Here is a 21,733-nt window from a genome sequence, read left to right on the forward strand (position 1 = left end):
TGTCTAGGTAGGCCGCGCACTGCGATTTGAAACAGATCCGCTGTGTGCTATGGATGGGAATGTATCCCAGCATGCTTGACAGTCAGCGACACGAACAGGGAAGAATGATGAAGCTAAGATGGCAGCGCTATTAGGGGTGCTGTCTTCACAGGGTCGAGCGAAACAGCAGGAACACCCGCGAAGCGCGGACGGCAGCTCGCGCATTTGACTGGTTTCACTTCAGTCAGCCGGATCGCCTGCAGTCGAGGAAATAACGGTAGATTTTTGACCCGAGCGAAGGAAGGGACGCGTATTTCGCAGCTGCAGCAGAGCGGCTAATGTTAACCGTAAACGTCGTTTTAATTGGAGGAGCTCGAATGTAATTCGCCGGTTTGTGGAGCGGATTTATGGGATGTGCTTGGGACTTTTGAGTTAGCTCTGTTGACATTGTAATATAATATATGCGTTGTTCCCCTGTACGATGATGTGTGCTGCTGCGGCAGCGGGTGCCGGGGGTAGCGGGATCCCGTCCTCCTCGTCCCACTCCACGGGGCTGGGAGTCAGGGTCATTCCCGGAGCTGGAAACGAGTTCGCATCGATCGGATCAGGGATGGGCTCCGGTCCCGTTGTGGGTGCCCGCTCGGACTGTCGGAGCCGCTACCAGCTTCTTCTCTCAGGGCGAGCTCTGGCGGAGCGGTACCGGAGGATCTACACCACCGCGATCACCGACAAAGAGCAGGGGCTCAACCTCGGAAGGTGGGTCTCGGTTCGGGATGAGAAACCCGGCAGCAATGGCGTACGGTTTGATGTGTTTGTAAACAAAACCCATTGGGTTTAACCTGAGCTCACTTGAGTCCAAACAGCGGTAGGTTAGCAGTTAGCATGCGGCTAACTTCCTTAGCGAGCGCAGCCTACACACTCGTTTCATCTCACGCAGGTCAAAGGAGAAGCTCAGCTTGTGTTGCATTTGATTTATGTGCATTTTAAAATCACCTTCACGCTGCTGTCACGATCAACAATGCCGTTTTGAGACATCGTGCACAAATAGATGCTTAGGCTCAAACATGTAACATTAGTGTTCGTGTTTGCTAATAGGACGTGGCTGAATGAGTTTGATTTGTATGATAAAACTCAACGTTCTTCAAATACAGTGAACAGACAATGATATCTTACGCAAAGAAGAAAGTATCAAACCTTTAGCGTCAGATATGTATAACGTTATATTTAAGGCTAGCCAAATGTTGTCAGGCTTGTGTAATGTCTTATGGTCTCAGTTCAGGTTGTAGATATCAGCCTCCTTCACTGAATTGCATGTTCAAGGGATTGATATGCATATCCAGCTACTGCATTTACTGTGAATTATTCAACGATAATAAATATCGGATCGTATATATTGGCGAAGGGCTGGGTTGTGTTGTGCCTGACGTCACCCTGCTGTAGACACGCACACACTCAGACCTGCTTTACAATAGCAAAGAAATACAACAAAGTCACATAATAATAATAATAATAATAGTTGTAGTAGTAAAACAACCTAAATAAATGACAAAGTGAAAATGGCAACGCTTTGTATTCATACTCTTTATTTTGTATTCTTTAGCAAATTAAATTCTGCATATGTGACAGTTTCAGTAAATTAAGCAAACTCTTAAAACTGATTTTTGTTTTTCATTTTAGATTGTCTGAATTGATTTTATTTATATGAAAATAACAGCAGTAACAACGGCAATAATAACACTTATTTTACACTTACAGCTCGACTAGAGGTCAGTATAAAATATCAGATGTTTTTTCTCAAGATCTTTGAGACCAACATCAGTCAAAATGTTATATAATACATATAAAATGTAATAATATTTACTGTATTTTTTTACTGGCTTCTCTATGCAAAATAGTTTTTTATTGTCAAGAAAATAAGTCTTGATTATAATAATATGTGTGATTAAATTTTTTAATGATGCAAATTATATTAGAAAAGCAAAATGAAACTGATTCAAATTAGTTCCAAAGTAATATTCATTGAATTTTAGGAGTCATTTACAAGTAACTTAGTATTTAAAATCTTCAATTAAAAATTTGTATTCCTACTCTTCAGTTATATGCTGTTCCTTATTAAATTAGAGCGTAGATTTAGATTTCTTATTTGATTAAATCAATAAATCAAAGTCAATAAAAATGCACAAAATACACAATACAGATGCTTTTAATTTGCATTAAATTTACCCCCCAAAATCATATGGTTTAAATTTAAATTTACAAATACTACTCAAGATAAAAATTAATATGAACAGAGACCAGTAGAAACTTATTTCAAGCTCTTTGAGATTAACATCAGAAGAGTCAAATATATGCTGTGGTGTTACTGACTTCTCTAGGCAAGAATAGGCTTACAATAATGAATATTTGTGATGAATACATGTAACAATTTTTATGAGATTGCAAAATCGACAATAATGCAAGCATTATTTTTTTCTCATTCCAATCTCTGGGAGATAGGAGTTTGATAAATGATTTTCCTTGATGTTTAATAACCCTTTTACCACTGGTTTCATAATGTACACTTACACCATCCACTCATGATGTCACTAGCATTGATAGCAAGCAAAGTGCATCCCTCCCAACCTTCAGGCTCTTCATCACAAGCAGTCTCTGTGCATTCACTGTTCTCTGCGTGTAATCAACTACTGTTGTTCCATTGTTTACTGCTGTACACAAGCTCTAGCACTTCAACACCGTTCCTACATGAGGCTCTACATAATAACAGATTCAGATGGCTGTCTTGATGAAAATAAAACTATGATCGCCCGCTGCAAGAGCGCTTTCCTCGTGAAGGGTTTGCCATAAGGATTCGGGCAGTTTGCAGTTTCTCATGTTAGTCAAACAGTTTTTCAGTGTGTAAACCAGTGCGAAAAACTCCAACATGTTTTTAATTGTGAAGGTGTTAACATGGCAGCACTCAAATTTTTGATCTTTGTCCCTTTAAGATATTACTGCTTTTAAAATCCATGCTTATTAAAAATTCATGTTAAAACCACACATTACAGGGATGACTGCATGTGCTGAGCTATTAAAGGGTTACTCCACCCCGAAATGAAAATGTGGTCATTAAGCCCTTACCCCCATGTCGTTCCGAACCCGTAAAGGCTTGGTTCATCTTTGGAACACAATTTAAGATATTTTGGATGAAAACCGGGAGGCTTGTTTTCACCGCGTGCAGTGTGAACTCGGTTGAATTGCAGAGTCGTGTTTATGAGGTACTGGATTGACACACTGCATGTTTTTTGACATGCTGCTGTTCACTTTTTCTAGGCATAAATCCATCTCTGAACAGCATATGAAACCAAAAAATGAACTGTGTCTAGTCATTTCACATGTGTTAGACAATCTTTTCCTTTTTAAGTGGACAGTTCATGGCCAGAATAACCTGCAGTGTTGAACCAGAATTAATGCCCTTTGTATGTTATCATCTAAATAGACCTTTGTATTAATTCAGGGTTTCTGTCGGTCTACAAAAAGTATTAAATTGGAGCAGAAAGTCACTGCATTAAAAATTGGAAGAAAAAAAAAAATACTTCCTGATTGTTTATGTCTGTCTTTTATTCTTTAAATCAATATACATTTACTTGAGATTCAAAATGAAAATATGAAGTCTTTTTATTTTTTAAGCAAGCATATTTTTCTGACCCCATTGGCAGATATTTGTTCCTTGTTTTAATCATAAACGCACTTCATTTTGGCTTATTTCTCGAGAAAAGTCAGTTTGCCCCTCTGTTTGTCTTGATTTAAGAATGTTTCATTGCTAGATGACACTGCAAAACCACATCTAACATGTGCCATTCTTCTCCAGGGGAAAGAAAGCTTTGAGCAAGAAGAAGCTAAAAAGGCGGCAAAAAGTCAAATCAAAAGTGAAAACAAGATCAAAGGTAAGAAGACTGTGACTCTGACTGTGAATACTGCAGCGTTCATTGCTCCTCATTTGCACCATTCAAACAGTGCACTTATATTGTTTAAAAACCATTTTTGGTAGCATCATTTCAATATTCAGTTCATTCAAATTTTGAAGAAGTATCCTTTCATAGACTTCTGCTGTCTGTATTTCTCTGTTAGGCTCTCACAATGCATCTTTCGAGAACTGTGAACCTCTTTCTCAAAAAATATGTCATTGCTAACATCAGATAACAATGGCTCTGTTACCAGATTTTGATGTAGCAGTCTGAATTTTCTCTCTGGCCATTTTTGTAGAAGTTTTGACAGTGATCATAATACAATACATATGTATACGTATTTTCCTACTTGGAAACTGCTTCTAGTCATCACTGTTGAGAAGATAGCAGTAAACTCTCACACACGATGGAGAATGCAGGAGTGGCAGGGGTCACGATTGGCTGTTGCTTGGCGACCCATGTGATGCACGTTTCCATGGCAACCGCTTCCTCCATCTCCTGCACTGAGCACCTATGCGGTGCCTGGCAGCGGGGCTTGTCTCACTACGTCTGCAGTGTTTACCAGCGCTCAGAAAATAGGCAGAGACCCATAATGTCTTCTATTGGATATTGTGTATTGTTTTGCCGTTCCCCCAAGCATGGGGTTAATGTCTGATTGTGTTTGGATATCCTTTCCCAGGCACTCTGTTTTCCCTAGTGGATGCGAGTGCTTTGCAGGCAGGGGTAAGAGAGAATAATGTGATTGTAGATATGGAGTCATAAACCTCCTCCCTAAAACCCTACTGGCTAAGGAGAAGGAGCACACTTCTATTTCTCCTTCTCTGCCACAGCCTTCTTAAAAGAAGCTCAGCAGGGAGGTGCGCGTCTTGAAGACGTACTGCTGAAATGTCATGTTCAAGAACTTCAGTTTGCTTTGTTTGATTGGATACGAATGTGGCTCCATAAGTGTGCTGCTCTTCTGGTTTAATTTCTTTCATTGTCTGTGATATATTACACAATCACAGACAGCTTTGTGCTACTGATGACTAAGACTGGACGATATATAGTACAGACCAAAAGTTTGGACACACCTTCGCATTCAAAGAGTTTTCTTTATTTTCATGACTATGAAAATTGTAGAGTCACAGAATTTTTTGGTGAATTTTTCTAACAGTTCATTAGTGAAAACTGTTTAACACCAAGATTTTATATATATTTTTTCAGTGTAGCAGTGTTGACTAGTGCTCAACTGTTATTAGTTTTCTGACAGAACCGGTTTAATCAAACGATTCGTTCGTGAACCAGACATCACTTGTACAAAGGGAAGAGATCTTGAAACGTAGTCTATTAAATCTGTGCGTTAGTTTAAGGAGCCTTTTCTTTGAGCCGTTATAAACCTCATTACTGTGTGCTCTCGAAGAGAGTTTCATCGTTTGGACTGTAGTATCGAATGCGACATGCAGTTTGATTAATGAATGGAGGATGACAGACAGCCGCAGTAATGACTTCAGTATAAATCTGTACCCCACATGGAACTATGGAACAGCTTCAGAACATTTGAAATATGTTCTTGAAAACCTTTTGGTGCTTTATAATGTTTTGTGCCTTTCGTGGAGCTCAACAATAACACCGAATAGTATACACAGGATCGGATTTGGATGGGTCTCGTCTGATCGATACCCGATCCACAGAAAATGGCAGGATAGTAGCCGATACCGATCCCGAGTATCAGATCGATGCATTCACAGTTATAATAATTGTTGTATACATTAATTCCTTTGTTTAACCGTGAGATCTGATTATTAGATTGCTATCTGTATTAGACAGAACTGTTTACCACAAAAGTGAACAAGAGAGAGGGAGTGAGAGCACTATGTGCTCAGGCACTGCCGCTCTCAACGCAGGCAAAATAAAAGTCCCTCTTCTAACATATCGGCCTAGCAGAAACATGTATTGGATGATGCCAATATTTGAAAAATGCCAAATATTGACCGATATATCGGCCATGGCCATTGTTTTTATATACATTTCTATAATGGTGTTGATAAATAATTGTTATAAATATTCCATTTTAAGCGTTCCAGGACAGAGATCATAACATTAGCACAGAATCAGTTCAGTTGAGATGCTGTGTGTGTCAGTCTGCTTCACGCTGAATCACACATGCGCAGTATCATCAGCTCCTCGGTTCTCGAATCGGACGTGTCTGACAGAAACTCTTCTCGGTTCAGTGTACTGATGATCCGAAAACCGATGCAACCGGTTCTTGACACGAGAACGAGAACCGCTTCGGCAGTGGGCGTGTACGTTCGTTATCTGATTCTGCTGATTATCCACAAAAATTTTCCCCCGGCCTTAATTTAAGACCGGCCTTTATTTGTCCCTGTTGATCACACAAGTTTAATTTCCTTTTTTCAGGCTGATTTAATCAATTGAAACATCCCCTCCTGTTTCAAGGGGCGGTCACACTGCACTTTCGTTCTATTGACTTCCTTTCTTACGCATGCATATGCATCAGACCGGAAATGCAAGCTCATGTGAAAAATGTTGAATTTTGGACGCATATATATAGGGCTGGACGATTATGGCCTAAAATCAAAACCTCGATTAATTGGACTTTTTACCTCGATTATGATTAATGAACTATTATTTTGTTTCTGTTTTGTTTTTTTGCCCTCATAGTTCACTGAAAAGGTTTGTACTGCAAATATGATGACCTATTAAAGGTGAGATATTTTTCCTATTGAAAGAGCGATCTGACATCATAGCTCACTATCAGCAGGTATTTTATCTATGTTCGTAACATTTCTTACATATTATTGCTCAGTGTAAGGGATAAATAAAGATCAGATAAAGATAAATTAGCACAGTACCAGTACGAGTGATTGCGTGTGTGAATTAGTCATACCGTCTCTATATTATTATGAAGCTGTGGGTTGTAAATAGCCTAGTTCCTTCAAAAGTAGAAAAATATGCTTTATTAAGTTTTGAGATTCTAAGCTACTTTAGTGATAAATCACAGGACAGCACTGACAACTAGTTTCTGCATTCCTCTGTGCCCGCGATCTTCACAACTACTGTTTATATGAGATTTCGGGCCACAATGCAGCTGCGCGAACTAAGGCTGTCAAAATGGCTTGAAAACTAAATTGGATTTTGCAATTAAATATTATCCAAATTCGAATTATATTCGAATTTTAAAATACATAATTTTAGTTAGGGTGAAGAAAAGCTTTTGGCTTCTCTTCTGAGGCAACAAGAGAGCACATTGGACAAAATATTACTAATGCACGTTTATTCAAAGTATAAGAAAATATGACTGTGAAAAAAGTGTATATTTAAAATAATGTTTATAAACCAATTATAATTAAGTAGCTTAAAGAACTAGAAACAAAACAGCACCATGTGTGCATGCATAGTTTAATTCAAAGGGGTGAAAGCCAATAACACAGAGTACATCTTTCATTTAAACATGAGATGCAGTAGGATGGGGAAAACCCACCATAAAGTCTCAAGAAATGTTTTTGAAAAAAAACAAAAACTGAACCCACCTTAATTTCAATGGCTTTCTAAACATGCGGCTCTCTTGTGAGACGTGAGTGCAATGGTAATAGAAGACGTCCCTTTTTAGAAAATGCATGAAATATGCACTCTGGGTGTATGGTTTGGTTTTAGTTTTGACGTAAACAAGATCTTCTCCACATTCTCTTATTCCGCAATATTTTGATTGAACATCGCAGCAGCGCTGCATCTAGTTGCTTCAACTGTATAGGTTAACAAAAACATTCTAATGCAATGACACTTTTATATTGTCATCGCATCTCGTGTGCTACTGATAAAGGCCAAAGTATAATTTGACCATCCGCATCCATGCACCATCCAAATTATATAATTTTCATCATCAAGAGGGCTCGCGGACAGCCACGCATCCGTCCACACGGTCTCAAAAAGTGCCTGCAAGCTGTGTCGTTTAAGCATCGATATTGTGATGTACGAATCCACGATAGTCACATCGCAGGTTGTGCAATGTAGGCTGTCGAAGTTGATCCGTTATTTATTAACTGTACGGGCCAGCTGCTCCCCGGCCCTTGACAAATGTGATTCGCAGATTAATTGCACAGCTTAACCATCATAGAGTGAAAGTTTATCATTTGCATGTGTTTTTAAGTCCTGTCAGTTTAACAGGGCGCATATAAGAACAAGCAGAGAGAGAGAGAGAGAGAGAGAGAGACAGAAAGACAGAAAGAAAGAGAGACACACACAGAGAGAGAGAGAGACTTTTTATTTCACATTCAATTCAGAATTTGGGTGAAATTATATATTTTTCAGGATAATTTCCCTGCTGCTGTAGATTTGCTCCACAAACTGTACTGTACAGCTGGATACCAGCAGCATTTAAATAGTTTCAATATTAGAGGCAGAGGTTTTTCTCAATATCTAAATGACCAATACAATAAAAACTGGAGGCAATGCAGCCTTTCTTTTTCTCATTCAAGTTGTACATGGTTTACTTCAGTGAAATTCACATTGATTTTACTGCCTAAGTGGTGAATTGCAAATCCAGGATGTTGAATTGGGGAGCAAAGTCAGAGGCAGTCGTGTAGTCTGTCAGCATCAGCAACCACACTGCTGACTGATGAGGACAGGATTTCAGAAACAAAGCTGATTTGGAGTCAGTTGGGTAACACCTTAACCAAGCTGTTTTTGCTTTGCAGCAGTGATGATAGCAAATCACAGGAAGTGAACAGAGCTGCTAGGCATGGCTCAGATGTGTGGCTTTCTAATGACTTCAGATGTCTGGTGTCGCTGTGCCAAACACATGGGGGTAGTTTTCTCTGTGGTGTCCGCCTTAAAATGAATGACCTCTGCCTGACATTATCCTTTATTTTGGGCTTATAGACAAATAAGACAAATGGGTGAGTTAAGCCTGTCAGGGGATGGATTGATGAATAGGACAATGAAACTTAAGATACATTGTAGGGCTGGACGATAAGACCGAATACATGTGCAACGTGTGACATTTTGCTACTGTTTATTATGCTTAGTGTTACTAACAGGTTGCATGTTAAGAAACATATCAAAATTGTTAAAATTGTTAAATTGTTACTTATCAGAGTTGTTAAAAAGTACATTGTCTGTGACAAATAGACGCACTGAAAAGAAACTGAACTGATGTGCAGATACAGACGCCTGTATATTGGGAATGCTACAATGTAACACATCAGAATTAAGTCTGGTTTGTAATATTATTGCTATTTTTATTATTTCTGCAATGCTATTTTTTTTTTTTTTTTTTTACATATAACTGAATTTATTTGAAAATGAAAAATATATACTTTTTATTAAAATGTGTATATATATATATATATATATATATATATATATATATATATATATATATATATAAAATTGTAATGTTTTATACAACATAATATAAAATGTTACCGTAAAATTTGTTGTATAGCGATATAAGTCTTTGGTCATGCAGCCCACCCCTAAATACATGCAAATAATTTTCTTCAAATCCTACAGTAATTATGGCCATATGAGTTTTATTTTATCCCAGATTTAGTTTTTTTTTTCCTTTTTTTGTCCCACCAATCATTTTATTTAATGATTAAATAAAAAAGACTTACAATGTAAAATGTACAAAACATTTACAAAAAATTTAAAATATTTTTCTTTTTTGTTTGTTCTGGGTTACTTTTTAATGCTTTAATATAACTGTAATAATCAAAAAGCATGTCAAAATGTATATGTAGACCTACAAACAGTAGCACCTCTAGTTGCCCTAGGAAAATCAATAAAGTGCAGTGTTCCCTGAGGCCTGTAGTACTACATGCATCATAACCATCTTGTCTTTCTCCCTGTCTCTCTCCCTGTGCATCACTCCTAATTCTGTTTGTCTTTTTGTCATCTGGCAGACAGAGACTCTGGATGGGGCCTTTCCAGTGCCTGACATCAAACTCCACAGCAACCCCTCTGCGTTCAACGTCTACTGTAATGTACGGCACTGCGTGCTGGACTGGCAGCAGAAGGAGGCCGCATTGGCCCTGGCCTCCCGCAACTCTGTGCAGAGCGGCGACTCAGACAGTGAGGAGGAGGAAGAGTACCGCGAACCCGCCATCAAACTCCCCAAGGTCAGTCGACGACATTAATAAAGCCCAATCTCATGATTCTATTAGGGGTGTGCACGGATAATCGAACATTTGAATATTCATTCTGCTCGAATTATTCGCTTAATAAAAATATTAGAATTTCGCAAAAAAAAAAAAAAAAAGGTTCACAACAAAACCTAATTTGGTCACTTTCTGTGATTCTCCACAGCATATTTGAAGATGTATGCAAGCAAAAAATAATTAATGAATGAATAAGGAGCCGTTCACATATCATGCCTAAAAATGCGTGGAAAACGCTAGGCGCGCCGCTTTCTCGTTTTTCTCCTCAAGTGCTCATGAAGTGTCTGACGTTGCTAAGCAACAATGACGCGCTCTCTCCATGAAGATGGGGAAATTTCAGCAAAGGATAAATGAAAATATTCGTTTTTTGTGAGCTCAAATATTCGAATGTGATATTTGTGGAAAATGCCCATCCCTAAATTCTATCAATGTGCTTTAGTATATATCGTTTTTTGTTGTTATTTTGTTGTCCATTTTTGTTTTTCTTAGAGTATTGAAAGCTCACTTGTGATTCTTTAAGTAACTGTCTTACTAGGCAGCTTACTACACTGTAAAACATGAGTGTAATATTTATGGTTAAAGACTGTAAAAATACTATGGTGAAAACCTGTTAGTTGGTGAAAGGGATAGATCACCCAAAAACGAACATTTGATGTTTATCTGCTTACCCTCAGGGCATCCAAGATTTAGGGGATTTTGTTGTTCAGTAGAACACAAATGTAGAACACAAAAAAGATCTTTAGCTCAAACCGTTGCAGTCTATCAGTCTTATAATGTAAGTGGATGGGAATCACGGCTAAAACATACAATAAAAAACAAAAACAAAGAACAACAACAAAGTAAACATCAATTTTTCATTTTTGGGTGAACTATCTCTTTAATGGTAGGTTCCCTTATTATATACAGTGAAAAATTATCATAGATCTAACAGAAAATGACATACGATTTTACAGTAAAATACTGTAAAATGTAAAAAAGAACAAGGCATCTTGTATTTTGCAGTGAAATTTGTAAATAGTTTTAGGGTGTTAAGCTTCACTATTGAAGATGCTTTTGTGTTTTGTATTCAAGGAAGGGCATTTTATTGATAGTTGAACGTCTGTTATTATATCATGTCCAAACCTTGAGAGACGTTATGCAGGATAATTTATTTCTCTTGATCGTCCTAAGGACAAAGCAGAAATTCCTGATTTAGACGATGACCTTGAAAGATGAACCAGGTCTCTTGCAATGATAGCCCAACACAGTGTCTTGTAACAAGAAGGAAGCACTTTTAGGAACGAACAGTTTCCACAAAGAAACTTCCCAAAGATTCCTTCATTAAAATATCTCTGTTAAGGTTTTTTTTTTTTGTGTGTGTGTGTGATGGAATAAGTATCACTTGACTTATTGTGCTTGCAGAGTAAGAAAACAGAGTGTGATGGTCCAAAAAAAAAAAAAAAACCTTGAACAATAGCATATAAACCTTCAAGACATACCTATCAATGTCTCAGTGGTTCAGTGTTGTTAAATGCTTCTGAAAAAGCCACAAGTCGTGTTTAATTGTAGAATTCCCTCTTAAATACTACATTACCCACAATCCTGAAGAGATATCCGCCAATCCACCAAACCATGGCCTCAGAAATTCGACTCGGCAGTTCAAATAAAAGTTTGTAATGTGTGACTTAACCCTTGAGTTGTTTTGTTTGGTTCTTGGCTCTTTATTGAATCATCGATTTTAAACAAGAAAATGTTCTTAAGAATCAAGTCAATTGTCTATTCCAGTGTCTGCTAATTGATGTTACAAAAAAGAATAGTCACAGTATCAGTAGTGAAGGAGGATTTTTGGCTTGAATCAGTTGTTTTATTCATGGGGAGTATAATTATTTATTTATTTCAACGAATCTAATTGATTAGATATCATAATATTTAGGCTATGATATTATAAATCAGGTCGGTTTGTATTGGTGATGTAATATGTTAATTATATGCGTGCGGCCCGCGAGACTTGCACTTGGACCATAATGCGGCCCGGTGGAAAAAAAGGTTGAGAACCACTGGTCTAGATATTGGCATTGGCCATTAAAATGTAATTTTGCTCAGTCTCCAGTGTGGATGAATGTTACTTCACAGCTATGCTCTTCTGCTCCTCAGATCATTGGTATTGGGCTCTGTGGAGTGTTTGAGCTCATCAAAGAGACTCGTTTCTCACACCCATCACTGTGCTTACGGAGCCTCCAGGCACTTTTAGACATGCTCCAGGGGCAGCAGCCAGAGAGCTTTCAGACCGAACCTCCAGATGTGCTCGGTGAGATACCATGTCCTGTTCAGATAAAGTGGTAACATGTATAAGCGAGTCTGTATGTTTTAATAATGACTCCACCATTGGCCCCACAGAGTCTCTCTTTCATCTTCTGCTGGAGACAACGGTGCGGAGCACAGGGATGAACGACCCCACCGGTCAGACCCTCACAGCGTTGTCCTGTGCCTGCCTCTTCAGCCTGGTGGTGGCCTGGGGAGACACGGGCAAAATCCTCCAGGCTGTGTCGGCCATCCTCACCAACAATGGCAGTCATGCATGTCAGACCATCCAGGTGAGTCAGTGTTTTGAGATTGCATGTGTTTTGAAGAAGCTCCTTCCACCGATGCCGCTGAACTGTTTCTAGATAGGTATAAGTAAATGTATATTATTCCTAAACACTAGAAAATCTAATGATGAAAGGAAAATGTGGTGAAGTCTGTCAAATGTGTGCTGTTTCTGGTTGTGTGTAAAATCTCCTTTTAAAGGATCCAAACTTCAGAAAACTACCTGAAGTTTAAAAAGTTTAATGGATGTTTGGCTTGGCGAGCGAGGCTGAGATTTTAGACCGCATTAAAAGCTGCTGTTCATCTGAAGTCACGATGACAGCACATTACCGCTCATCTCTCAGTGTATGATAGCCAGAACCGCAACTACATGTGGAGGTCAACAATCGAATTGCCTGAAAAATCTCTCTGATTTCCTGTCTTTATTATATTATTCTGCCAGTGCAGAGTCTCCAGCCAATTACTCATCAGTCTTCTACAATCTGAATGATATATGTTGTTTTTTTTTTTTTTTTTTTTTTGCTTATTTAAATGTTTTGATGCTCTCTTTCCATATCATACTGATTTAGACATCAGAGAAGCTCAGAGTTCATTTGTTGTAACCAAGGTAACTACAACCTAATTGGAGCATGAGTAACTTGCATAGCTTGTGTAAAGTGTGATATCTGAGCCGTCGCTCAATGTCAGTTTAACAGTGCACACAGCCAACTTAAAGTGGTTCAGAATGAAACTGAAAACAGGCAAATGCTGCTGTGTTTGTCCAGATCAAGTGCTTTGCAGAGCATAGCGATATTTTTCAGCTTTTTAATGTTGCAATAGATTTATGTATATATATATATATATATATATGCATTTGCTTTTTAATGGCTTAAACAGTTGTTTATTTATTTTTTGTAATCTGAGAAATTCATTTAAACCAATCAGCCATCGTTGCCCAGTGTGGACATGTTTAATGCACTTAAGTAAAATACAATTAAAAAATATTTTGCAATAATCAAGGCATATTTTCCACTTTATTAAAGACTAAATGAACTTTAGCATAAGCAGTATTTAATCAGTTTAATTCATATTCACAAATATAATATTACATGGTATTGAACATCAGTATTTACTTGTGCATTTTTTCTATTAGAAAAAACAACAACAGGGATTTCCATGAGTTTTTTGCCCCAACACAAATGTAACTTCACTGAGTGAGTCATGTCAGTGTTATTCAGCCAAGGAGTGAGTCATTAGACTGATTCAGACCAATGACAAACCAAGCCGTTTTGATTAGTGCCAATTTTTCTCCTACTGAAATTTTCACTGGCCTCTTTTTTTTTTTAATGAATAGCGTTGTTACGACAACAGAATTTTAGATATAATTAAAAATGTCCCAAATCTTGATTTTAGTTTTGACCCCACCATGAAAACTACAAGCCAACTAAGAGACATCAAAGTTAAGACATCATTAAAGACAAGAAAACTGAAACTGTTTTAACAGTAGGATACAGGTACAATGCAACAGAAAACAAATAAAAAAAGTTATCAAATGTAAGGTAGGCTATATTTAAGGGCTGGGAAGGTTACTTTTAAAATATATTTCACTACAGATTACAAAATACAAGCTTTAAAAAGTAATCGGTTACAAATTACTTTAGATTACTTGGGTTTAGTAATTAATCTAAATACTTTAGAATACTTTAAAAAACTTAAGCTTTGTAACACAAAGGAAAATATTAACTTGACGTCTTGTTTTTTATGGTTTCCGACATCTACCAGCTATAAGATTTGTGTTTTCTTTGCATTTTATTTTTAAGAATATCAATTTTCCACAATTTCTAAGAACAACAAAAAAAGGTAAAAACTAGTAGCATATCGGGATGTAATGATTACTTAAATTTATGTGATATTCAAAATACAGATTACACCATACAATTTTCATACAATTTATATATATATAGTTTCACAAAATGACATTTAAGACAAATTATAAATGAAAATGTGTCCTTTTATTATTAGACAAAAGACAAAATCCTGCATATTTCTTTGTGAAATTGAAATGTTAAATAATATCTAGCTTGAAATTTTAAAACAAATCCTAAATCAAATAAGAAAATCATACAACTAAAAGAAATATCTAAATTTAAACAAAATAAATTGTCTGTGCTCTATTTTAAATCAGAGGAAACCATTTGAATTACTATCCAAAAAAAGATGCTAAATACATGTTTTGGATGGATTGTATAATAAAAAAATTGAAGTAAAAACAGAATGGTCCGATTTTATCTTTGTGAATGAGACGCAAATGTCACTCTCTGACAGCAGGTGCCACTAATGGAACAGCAGGTATTTAAAGACCAAGTGCACGGATCCAGTATAATAATGCAAAGGAGATTTCTTAACCCACTCTATACGGTCACTTATAGGGGTGCACCGATATATATCGGCCGATGATTAATGCGCATGTCCTCAGTAAAGCCAGTTTTCTAATCCGTGGTAAATTCCATCAGGTTCGTGATTTCACATAGAGCAGCTGTTACTACACAGAGCCGTTGTTAACTGAGAAGATGCGCAAATCCACGTTCATTATCACCATTGATTTGCACAGCTTGCCAATTAAAAACAGCTTTGTGTAGTAACAGCTGCTCTATGTGAAATCATGAACCTAATGGAATTTACCACTGATTAGAGAACCGGCTTTACTGACGAGATGTGCATTAATCATCGGCCGATATATATTGGTGCACCCCTAGTCACTTAAGACATAACCGACTGTGTTTACAAGAATATTGCAGAGACAATTATTTTGAAATAATTTTGTGTCCATGTGTTCATTTAGAAGCAAGGATACGCGAAAGGCGAATCACTTCCGTTTAAGCGCATGGTCTGAAACTCTGCTCTGAATGCGCGCAAATGGTTTAAAATGGCAAGATTTTGAAACAAGTGCAAACTATCAACAATGATCCGTTTCACCCCTTCAAGCAAGTGAACAACGTGAATCAAGTTAGGATTTTTACATGACTATTCAACAGAGCCCGTTGTGCAGGGCGGTGTTATATTTTGGAGCCCGACTGGAAAACACAATAGCCCCGGGACGTCGGGCTAGCGATTTTGCGAGCCTGCCTTTCAGATCTATCCAGTCTGTAAACCATTGGTTTCCACACTGATTTTGTTAAACAACATAAATGATCATTTTAAAAGATTGACTCAAAAGAATCATCTGTTCACAAATCGAAACATGAACTTGCATAAGATGGTCTATTATTGAACATTTCGTATGAATAAAGACTGAATAAAGTTCATCTGTAAAGCACATAAAGCTATCGTTTGACTTTATAAACTTTTATTTCATGCATGATTCGTATGGATCTGTTGACTGAATGCAAAGTGTGAGTTCTAGGAGAGTGTTTGTGTCGTTATGATGAGCATGTGTGCACGCTCACTACGAGTTGCTGAATGAAAAGCTGCTGCACGCAGTTTTTTGTTTTAACAGCGAATCAGTTGCAGCATTGGTTGAAATCCCGAAACTGTTTACTTAAATATTAACTTAATGACATTAAAGTAAAAGTAATCACTGGTAATCTAAAATACTTTTCAGATGTAACTGTAATCTGTTTACCGCTTATTTAAAATGTAATTATAACGAAATACAGTTACTCATATTTTGTATTTTAAATATGTAACGCCGTTACATGTATTTCGTTACTCCCCAGCCCTGGCTATATTAGACTGCTGTCATTTTAAGACCTACAGTTAAAAAAAAAAAATGGTGCTGGATTCCAAGAAATTTCTAGCTTAAAGGAGTGTACTCCAATAATGTAATATATTTTTTAACAGTGTTTTGCACGGAAAAATATAATGTTACACATGTTACATTCAGACATAACAGACTATGGTTACAAGGATACTCAGCAGAACAACATTTTGACATTTTTGTTTATTTGTATGTTTAAGTGCAAGAAGCCACAAAATTAATTCTGTATTCGTGTGCTTTCACTAGAAGAAGGATGCTCAAGAACTATCTGACCTGACTGTGTTTGTGTAACTACAGGTTCCAACAATCCTGAATGCGCTTCAGAGGAGCGTGCAGGCAGTGCTGGTGGGAAAGATCCAGATCCAGGACTGGTTTGGGAACGGCATCAAGCGAGCCGCACTGATGAACAAATGGCTTCTGAAGGAGGTGAACATCGATGAAGATGAACGCTGTCTTCTTCAGACTGATGGTTCCTTCCTGTACCTGCTCTGTAAAGATGGCCTCTACAAAGTGGGTTCAGGATACAGTGGCACTGTGCGGGTGAGGACATTCTTTATCTACCTGATTACATTAGAAATGATACAAGCTAGATCTCAAAGGAAATAAATAGTTTGGTTATTATCTCTAATTGATTAGTAATTACTAGCATATCAGAAAAATTCATGTCAATAAGTATTGCCATCGAAAGCCATTGTTTTAACGCTTATTTTTCTTTCTCTTATGTGCAGTTTGAATGTTTATATTCATATCTCCAGTTCTGAAATTTGTGAAGTCGTGGTTGTAGTTTAGTGCTGATGCGGCAGGTTGTATATTGTTGTGTTTGTTTGGGTGCTAATAAGAGGCTATCGTTGCAGGGCCATGTATACAACTCCACATCACGTATCAGGAACCGTAAGGAGAAAAGGTCATGGCTGGGATTCGCCCAGGTATAGATCTCTTGTTTTATGAAATGTTTCTCTTGATTGTCTCTCTGCTTATATAATGTCACTGTACTCCATGTATATTACTTAATATGGGTTTGATTTATTGGTCATGCATCAAATTAAGGCATTACATGCTTTTGATGTTTTCAACCAGAAATGCTATTCATTGTACAGCCTTACAAAAGAAATGTTCCTGTGGCGATTTGCTTTACAGGGTTGTTTGCTGTATCGAGACATGAACAGTCACAGCATGGCGGCCATTAAGATCAACCCAGAGACTCTGGAGCAGGAGGGCACCGTCACAATGCCAGGTACAAACACCCCTCTTATGTGCTGTTGATCGCTAAGACCAGAGCAAATAAATGACTTGACCAGCACACTACTCTTCCCTGTCTTGACATGTTTGATATGGAAAAAATATCATATCACGTTTTCTTGTGTTAGACGTTTTTTTTTTTTAGAAATATCAAGATTCGCACTTTTATCACAAATCTTTGTCATGTTGGTTTTACTATTTTGCAAGACCCAGCTGAGTCTACATGTAAACATTGTGTGTTTTCACAGTATTAGCACAAAAGTTAACTTCTATAATCAGGCACAGATCGTGGAGACATTTTTTCCTCCACAATCAAAAATTATCATATCGCACACCCTTAAAATGGACATATTTCCCTGAATATGTGTAGCAGTGGATATATCATGTAGTAATTTTAAGCAGTTTATGTTTAAAATAATACATCTGGTAAAGATTAAATAATCTATAATCTAGAACTGTAAAGTTTTAACAGTATCAACACATTTTCTCTTTGTTTATATGTTACTCTGTTTCTCAGGCCTGCAAGCAGATGGTCAGAACATCATTTTCACTGATGGAGAATATATCAACCAGATAGCAGCCTGCAAAGATGTAAGTGGTTTTATTCTTTGGCAATGTCCCTCTTTTCCAATATCCAGTGAGCTATCTTTGTAGGCAACATTTTAGGCAGCATAGTCACGAAGGGAATTCCAAACACCAGGCTGCGTAAGTATGCCAAATGAAAAGGCAGCACTGTATGAATTCTTCAGGGTGAAGGCAATCCCACAATGCATTGCGCCAAGTAAAAAACAGTCTAAGATGGAGGACAACGCTATACTTGCGTCTGTATCGGGCTCTCTTTGGTAAGAATTATACTAATCAGTAAAGGTATCGATTTAAAAAAAAATGTTCAAAAGAGTATAATATAGTATAATGCATTATCTAGGACCCTATGATTTCTTCGATGCGGACGTAATCGTGGAATCCAGTCATGAAAACGTATTTCATGATTTAACGTATGTGTGTATGTGTGTGTGTGTGTGTGTGTGTGTGTGTATCATAAGCTGCACAACAGTTTTTAGCATTGATAATAATAATAAATGATTCTTGAGCAGCAAATCAGCATATTAGGATGATTTCTGAAGAATATTATGACACTGAAGACAGTAATGAAGCTGAAATTACAGTGTTGCCTTCATAGGAATACATTTAGTTATAAAATATATAAAAACATCATTTTAAATTGTAATAGTATTTCACAAAATTACTGCTTTTACTGTATTTTTGATCAGCGGTGAAGCAGATTGATTGAGCAGTGAAGGCTAATTTCAAATGAATTTAAAATATCATACTGGATCCAAATTATTTTACGTTATAGTATGTATAAAAATACTTGCATGTGCTTTTTTTTCTTTTTGCGATTAGCTTATTAATATGCTGATGTTAAACTCAATCATATTATATCATGGAATCAATAATATCCACTAAAAATGTTGTTTGCAGGAGCTGTTTAGTTAATTCTTCAAGCCAAGCTGCTAGATGACTGGGTGATGTAGTGCTCAAACTGTTAGACTGCAGTAAGCATGAAAAAGATGGGTAACAATGCATGAACCCCAAGAATAGTTTAGTGTGTTTAATCCAAACTGAACAGCCTGTTCTGAGCATGCTGCGGTCTTCATCAGACGATAACAGATTCCCCTGTTCCCCCCCTGCACGTCATACAAACACAATCAGCGCCTTTTTCTCAAGTGGCGTGATTGTGGCTGTCTGCAGCACCTAATCTCCTTTGTTTTAGCCGATTTCAGACCTGCTGTATGTGTGTGTAGGCAGGGGAAGGGCCGCAGCAGTGAATGTGGGCATTTCTCTTAGGATTGAACCCACTGGCAGATCGTGAGTGGGCAGCAGTCCGGGGAGGGGGCGTGATAACTCATATTTGCCTTTGAAGATCTCTTTATGCATACATGAATAAGAGATAAGCGAGCGAGTGCTTGGGTTAACCCTTAAAGACCTAGAGGTTTTTGGGGCGCCTGACACACCTGCACTTTTCTTTGCTTTTCAGACCTATTCTAGCAGCCAGCATCAAGTGCCATATATCATTATAAACAGGATAACTTACAGTTTAAGTGTAACTTATTTAAAGTCTCAATTTTACTTTTTCTCAAAGATTGAATGAAATTACAGAATTTTAAGAAAATGCAAGAAACAGTTGGGTGTTTTTTACTGTGTACTCCTACATAAACTCCTAAAGTTTGGATATTTTTCTTTAGAAAGTTGTGTCTGGGTGTTTTACACTTCCAAATAAAATTTTGTTCCGATATACCATTCCCCAAGCAAGTTATAGCCATTTATTGCAGTATTGTTATCTGCGCTAAGTGAGAAACCGGCCTATTTCGTTAACTAACAATAGAGATGTGTCCAAAAACATTTTAATGTGTAAAGAAAATGGAAAGAGTGTTATTTGATAACAAAACCAAACAAAACAAGTTTTTTCTTCTTCTGAGAAATATATTTTCAATCTTGAGTATGAACAATAAACAAACTATGCAGCATATAGTAAAAACAATTGCACAAATTGTCGTCAACAATGAGTGAGAAATATTCAGAACGCTTCAACAATCATTTCTGTTTGGCTCAGAGGAACGAAATGCATTGGTTTCTTCTTACGAATCAATGTTGTCAAAATGTGATGACGTAATCACGTACACTATGGCGCCTCTGAATATCCAAATGAGAGAATCTCTGCTTTACATCAATTTTTAAAGCATCCAGTGGTTCAAAAGTTATTAAACATTAAAAAACAGCAGTTATTTTTTGCCGCGGGCGGCTGTCTTGGTCTCTTGAGGGTTAAGGGGGGAGTTTTAAGGGTTAATGCTATGAACTGTTATGCCACATATCTTGGAGTGAGGATGAAAGGCAAGAGTGAGATTTTTGAAAGCTTACTCACATGCTCGTTAAAAGCGGCATATCAAAGACTCCAGTGTGTTGTCTTCTATTTTTTTTATCACTCACTAATGCAAATTGCACACACATTGCTGATCTGACACACTCTGAGCTGTTTCTGGATGGAACTAGCTCAGTATGTTTGAGGCGGCTGCTAGTAGTGAGGGTGCGTTTCTGCTTTGCATCTCTCGTGTGTAATGCTAACACAGTTAAATTCTCCCTTTGACCCTCACACACTCACTGCTTCCTCCGATGAGAGGCTGAAGCCTCTAACCGGGTCAAAGCCTCTGCGATTATGACAATTCTGTTGAGCTTTCAAACTAGCCCTGTCTTCAGGAGGGAGTTTAACTGTTCGGTATGAAGATTTGTGATTGACCGATAATGGTTTTTGACTGTCGATGTCAATATCTTGGAAAGCATGGTGGCAATAGCCGATATAAAGCAGATGTATTTTTTTTTTTTTTTTTTTTACATTTTTATTCAGATTTAAGAAATTTGAAATCATTTGACAATGGATTAAAAAATAAATGTGTAAAATAAACATACTTATACTTTAGATGACAAGGTATTTTTCACAAATAAATATATACTTAATAAAAATATAATTAAAAAGGAAGTAAACACTGTAACCAACAGGGCACTCAGTATTCTGGGAAGTTTGTGTGCACTGGGAATCATATTTTTCAAATAAAGTCAGGGTAACACTCATTTTAAATACAGCACACAGAGAAAATGACATGAATATGACAGTGGGTGAATGCATAAAGTGCAGCATAATTTGAAATCACAAGTTCAAAGCATTCAATTCACACGGAACGACCATCACACAGAGAACACGCGATCATGCTGGATACACACTTCACAAGTTTGCAGGGTCTGTGAAATTAATTATTCATTAGTCATTCAAAGATTTGTTTAAATTAAATAAATGTGTATTTGCTTAATGCTGACAGAAAACAAGAAAGTATTATAACGTTTGCCTTTTTATTACTATTAATATAAACAGTCATTATAATACTTTGTGTATACATTTTAATTCCTTTAACCATTCTTTCTGATTTTTAGACAAACTTCTATCTGTATTAGACAGAACTGTTAACAACAACAGCGAACAAAAGAGAGAGTGTGAGCACTGTGTGACAAGGCGCTGCCGCTCTCAACGCTGTCAAAATAAAAGTCCCGCCTCAAACACA

The 21,733-nt window shown here is 37.2% G+C and overlaps 1 protein-coding gene across 17 annotated transcripts in view; it reads left to right on the forward strand.

Annotated features, from left to right (window-relative positions):
- Positions 1 to 72: 72 nt before the first annotated feature.
- The window catches only part of LOC128019527 (E3 ubiquitin-protein ligase MYCBP2), an 87,407-nt gene continuing 65,746 nt past the window's right edge, over positions 73 to 21,733 (forward strand). For 15 of the 17 annotated variants that reach the window (XM_052605549.1, XM_052605550.1, XM_052605552.1 and 12 more), the window contains exons 1-9: positions 73 to 735; positions 3,827 to 3,902; positions 9,827 to 10,042; positions 12,215 to 12,368; positions 12,458 to 12,654; positions 16,680 to 16,922; positions 17,237 to 17,308; positions 17,520 to 17,616; positions 18,139 to 18,212. In XM_052605549.1, the coding sequence (XP_052461509.1) occupies positions 461 to 735; positions 3,827 to 3,902; positions 9,827 to 10,042; positions 12,215 to 12,368; positions 12,458 to 12,654; positions 16,680 to 16,922; positions 17,237 to 17,308; positions 17,520 to 17,616; positions 18,139 to 18,212 (1,404 nt within the window). In that variant the 5' untranslated portion in view covers positions 73 to 460. The remainder of the gene's footprint in view (positions 736 to 3,826; positions 3,903 to 9,826; positions 10,043 to 12,214; positions 12,369 to 12,457; positions 12,655 to 16,679; positions 16,923 to 17,236; positions 17,309 to 17,519; positions 17,617 to 18,138; positions 18,213 to 21,733) is intronic. The other 2 variants (XM_052605567.1, XM_052605566.1) reach the window with 1 other exon arrangement.

The sequence above is a fragment of the Carassius gibelio genome, chromosome A9 (assembly GCF_023724105.1).
Source record: "Carassius gibelio isolate Cgi1373 ecotype wild population from Czech Republic chromosome A9, carGib1.2-hapl.c, whole genome shotgun sequence".
NCBI lineage: Eukaryota > Metazoa > Chordata > Actinopteri > Cypriniformes > Cyprinidae > Carassius > Carassius gibelio.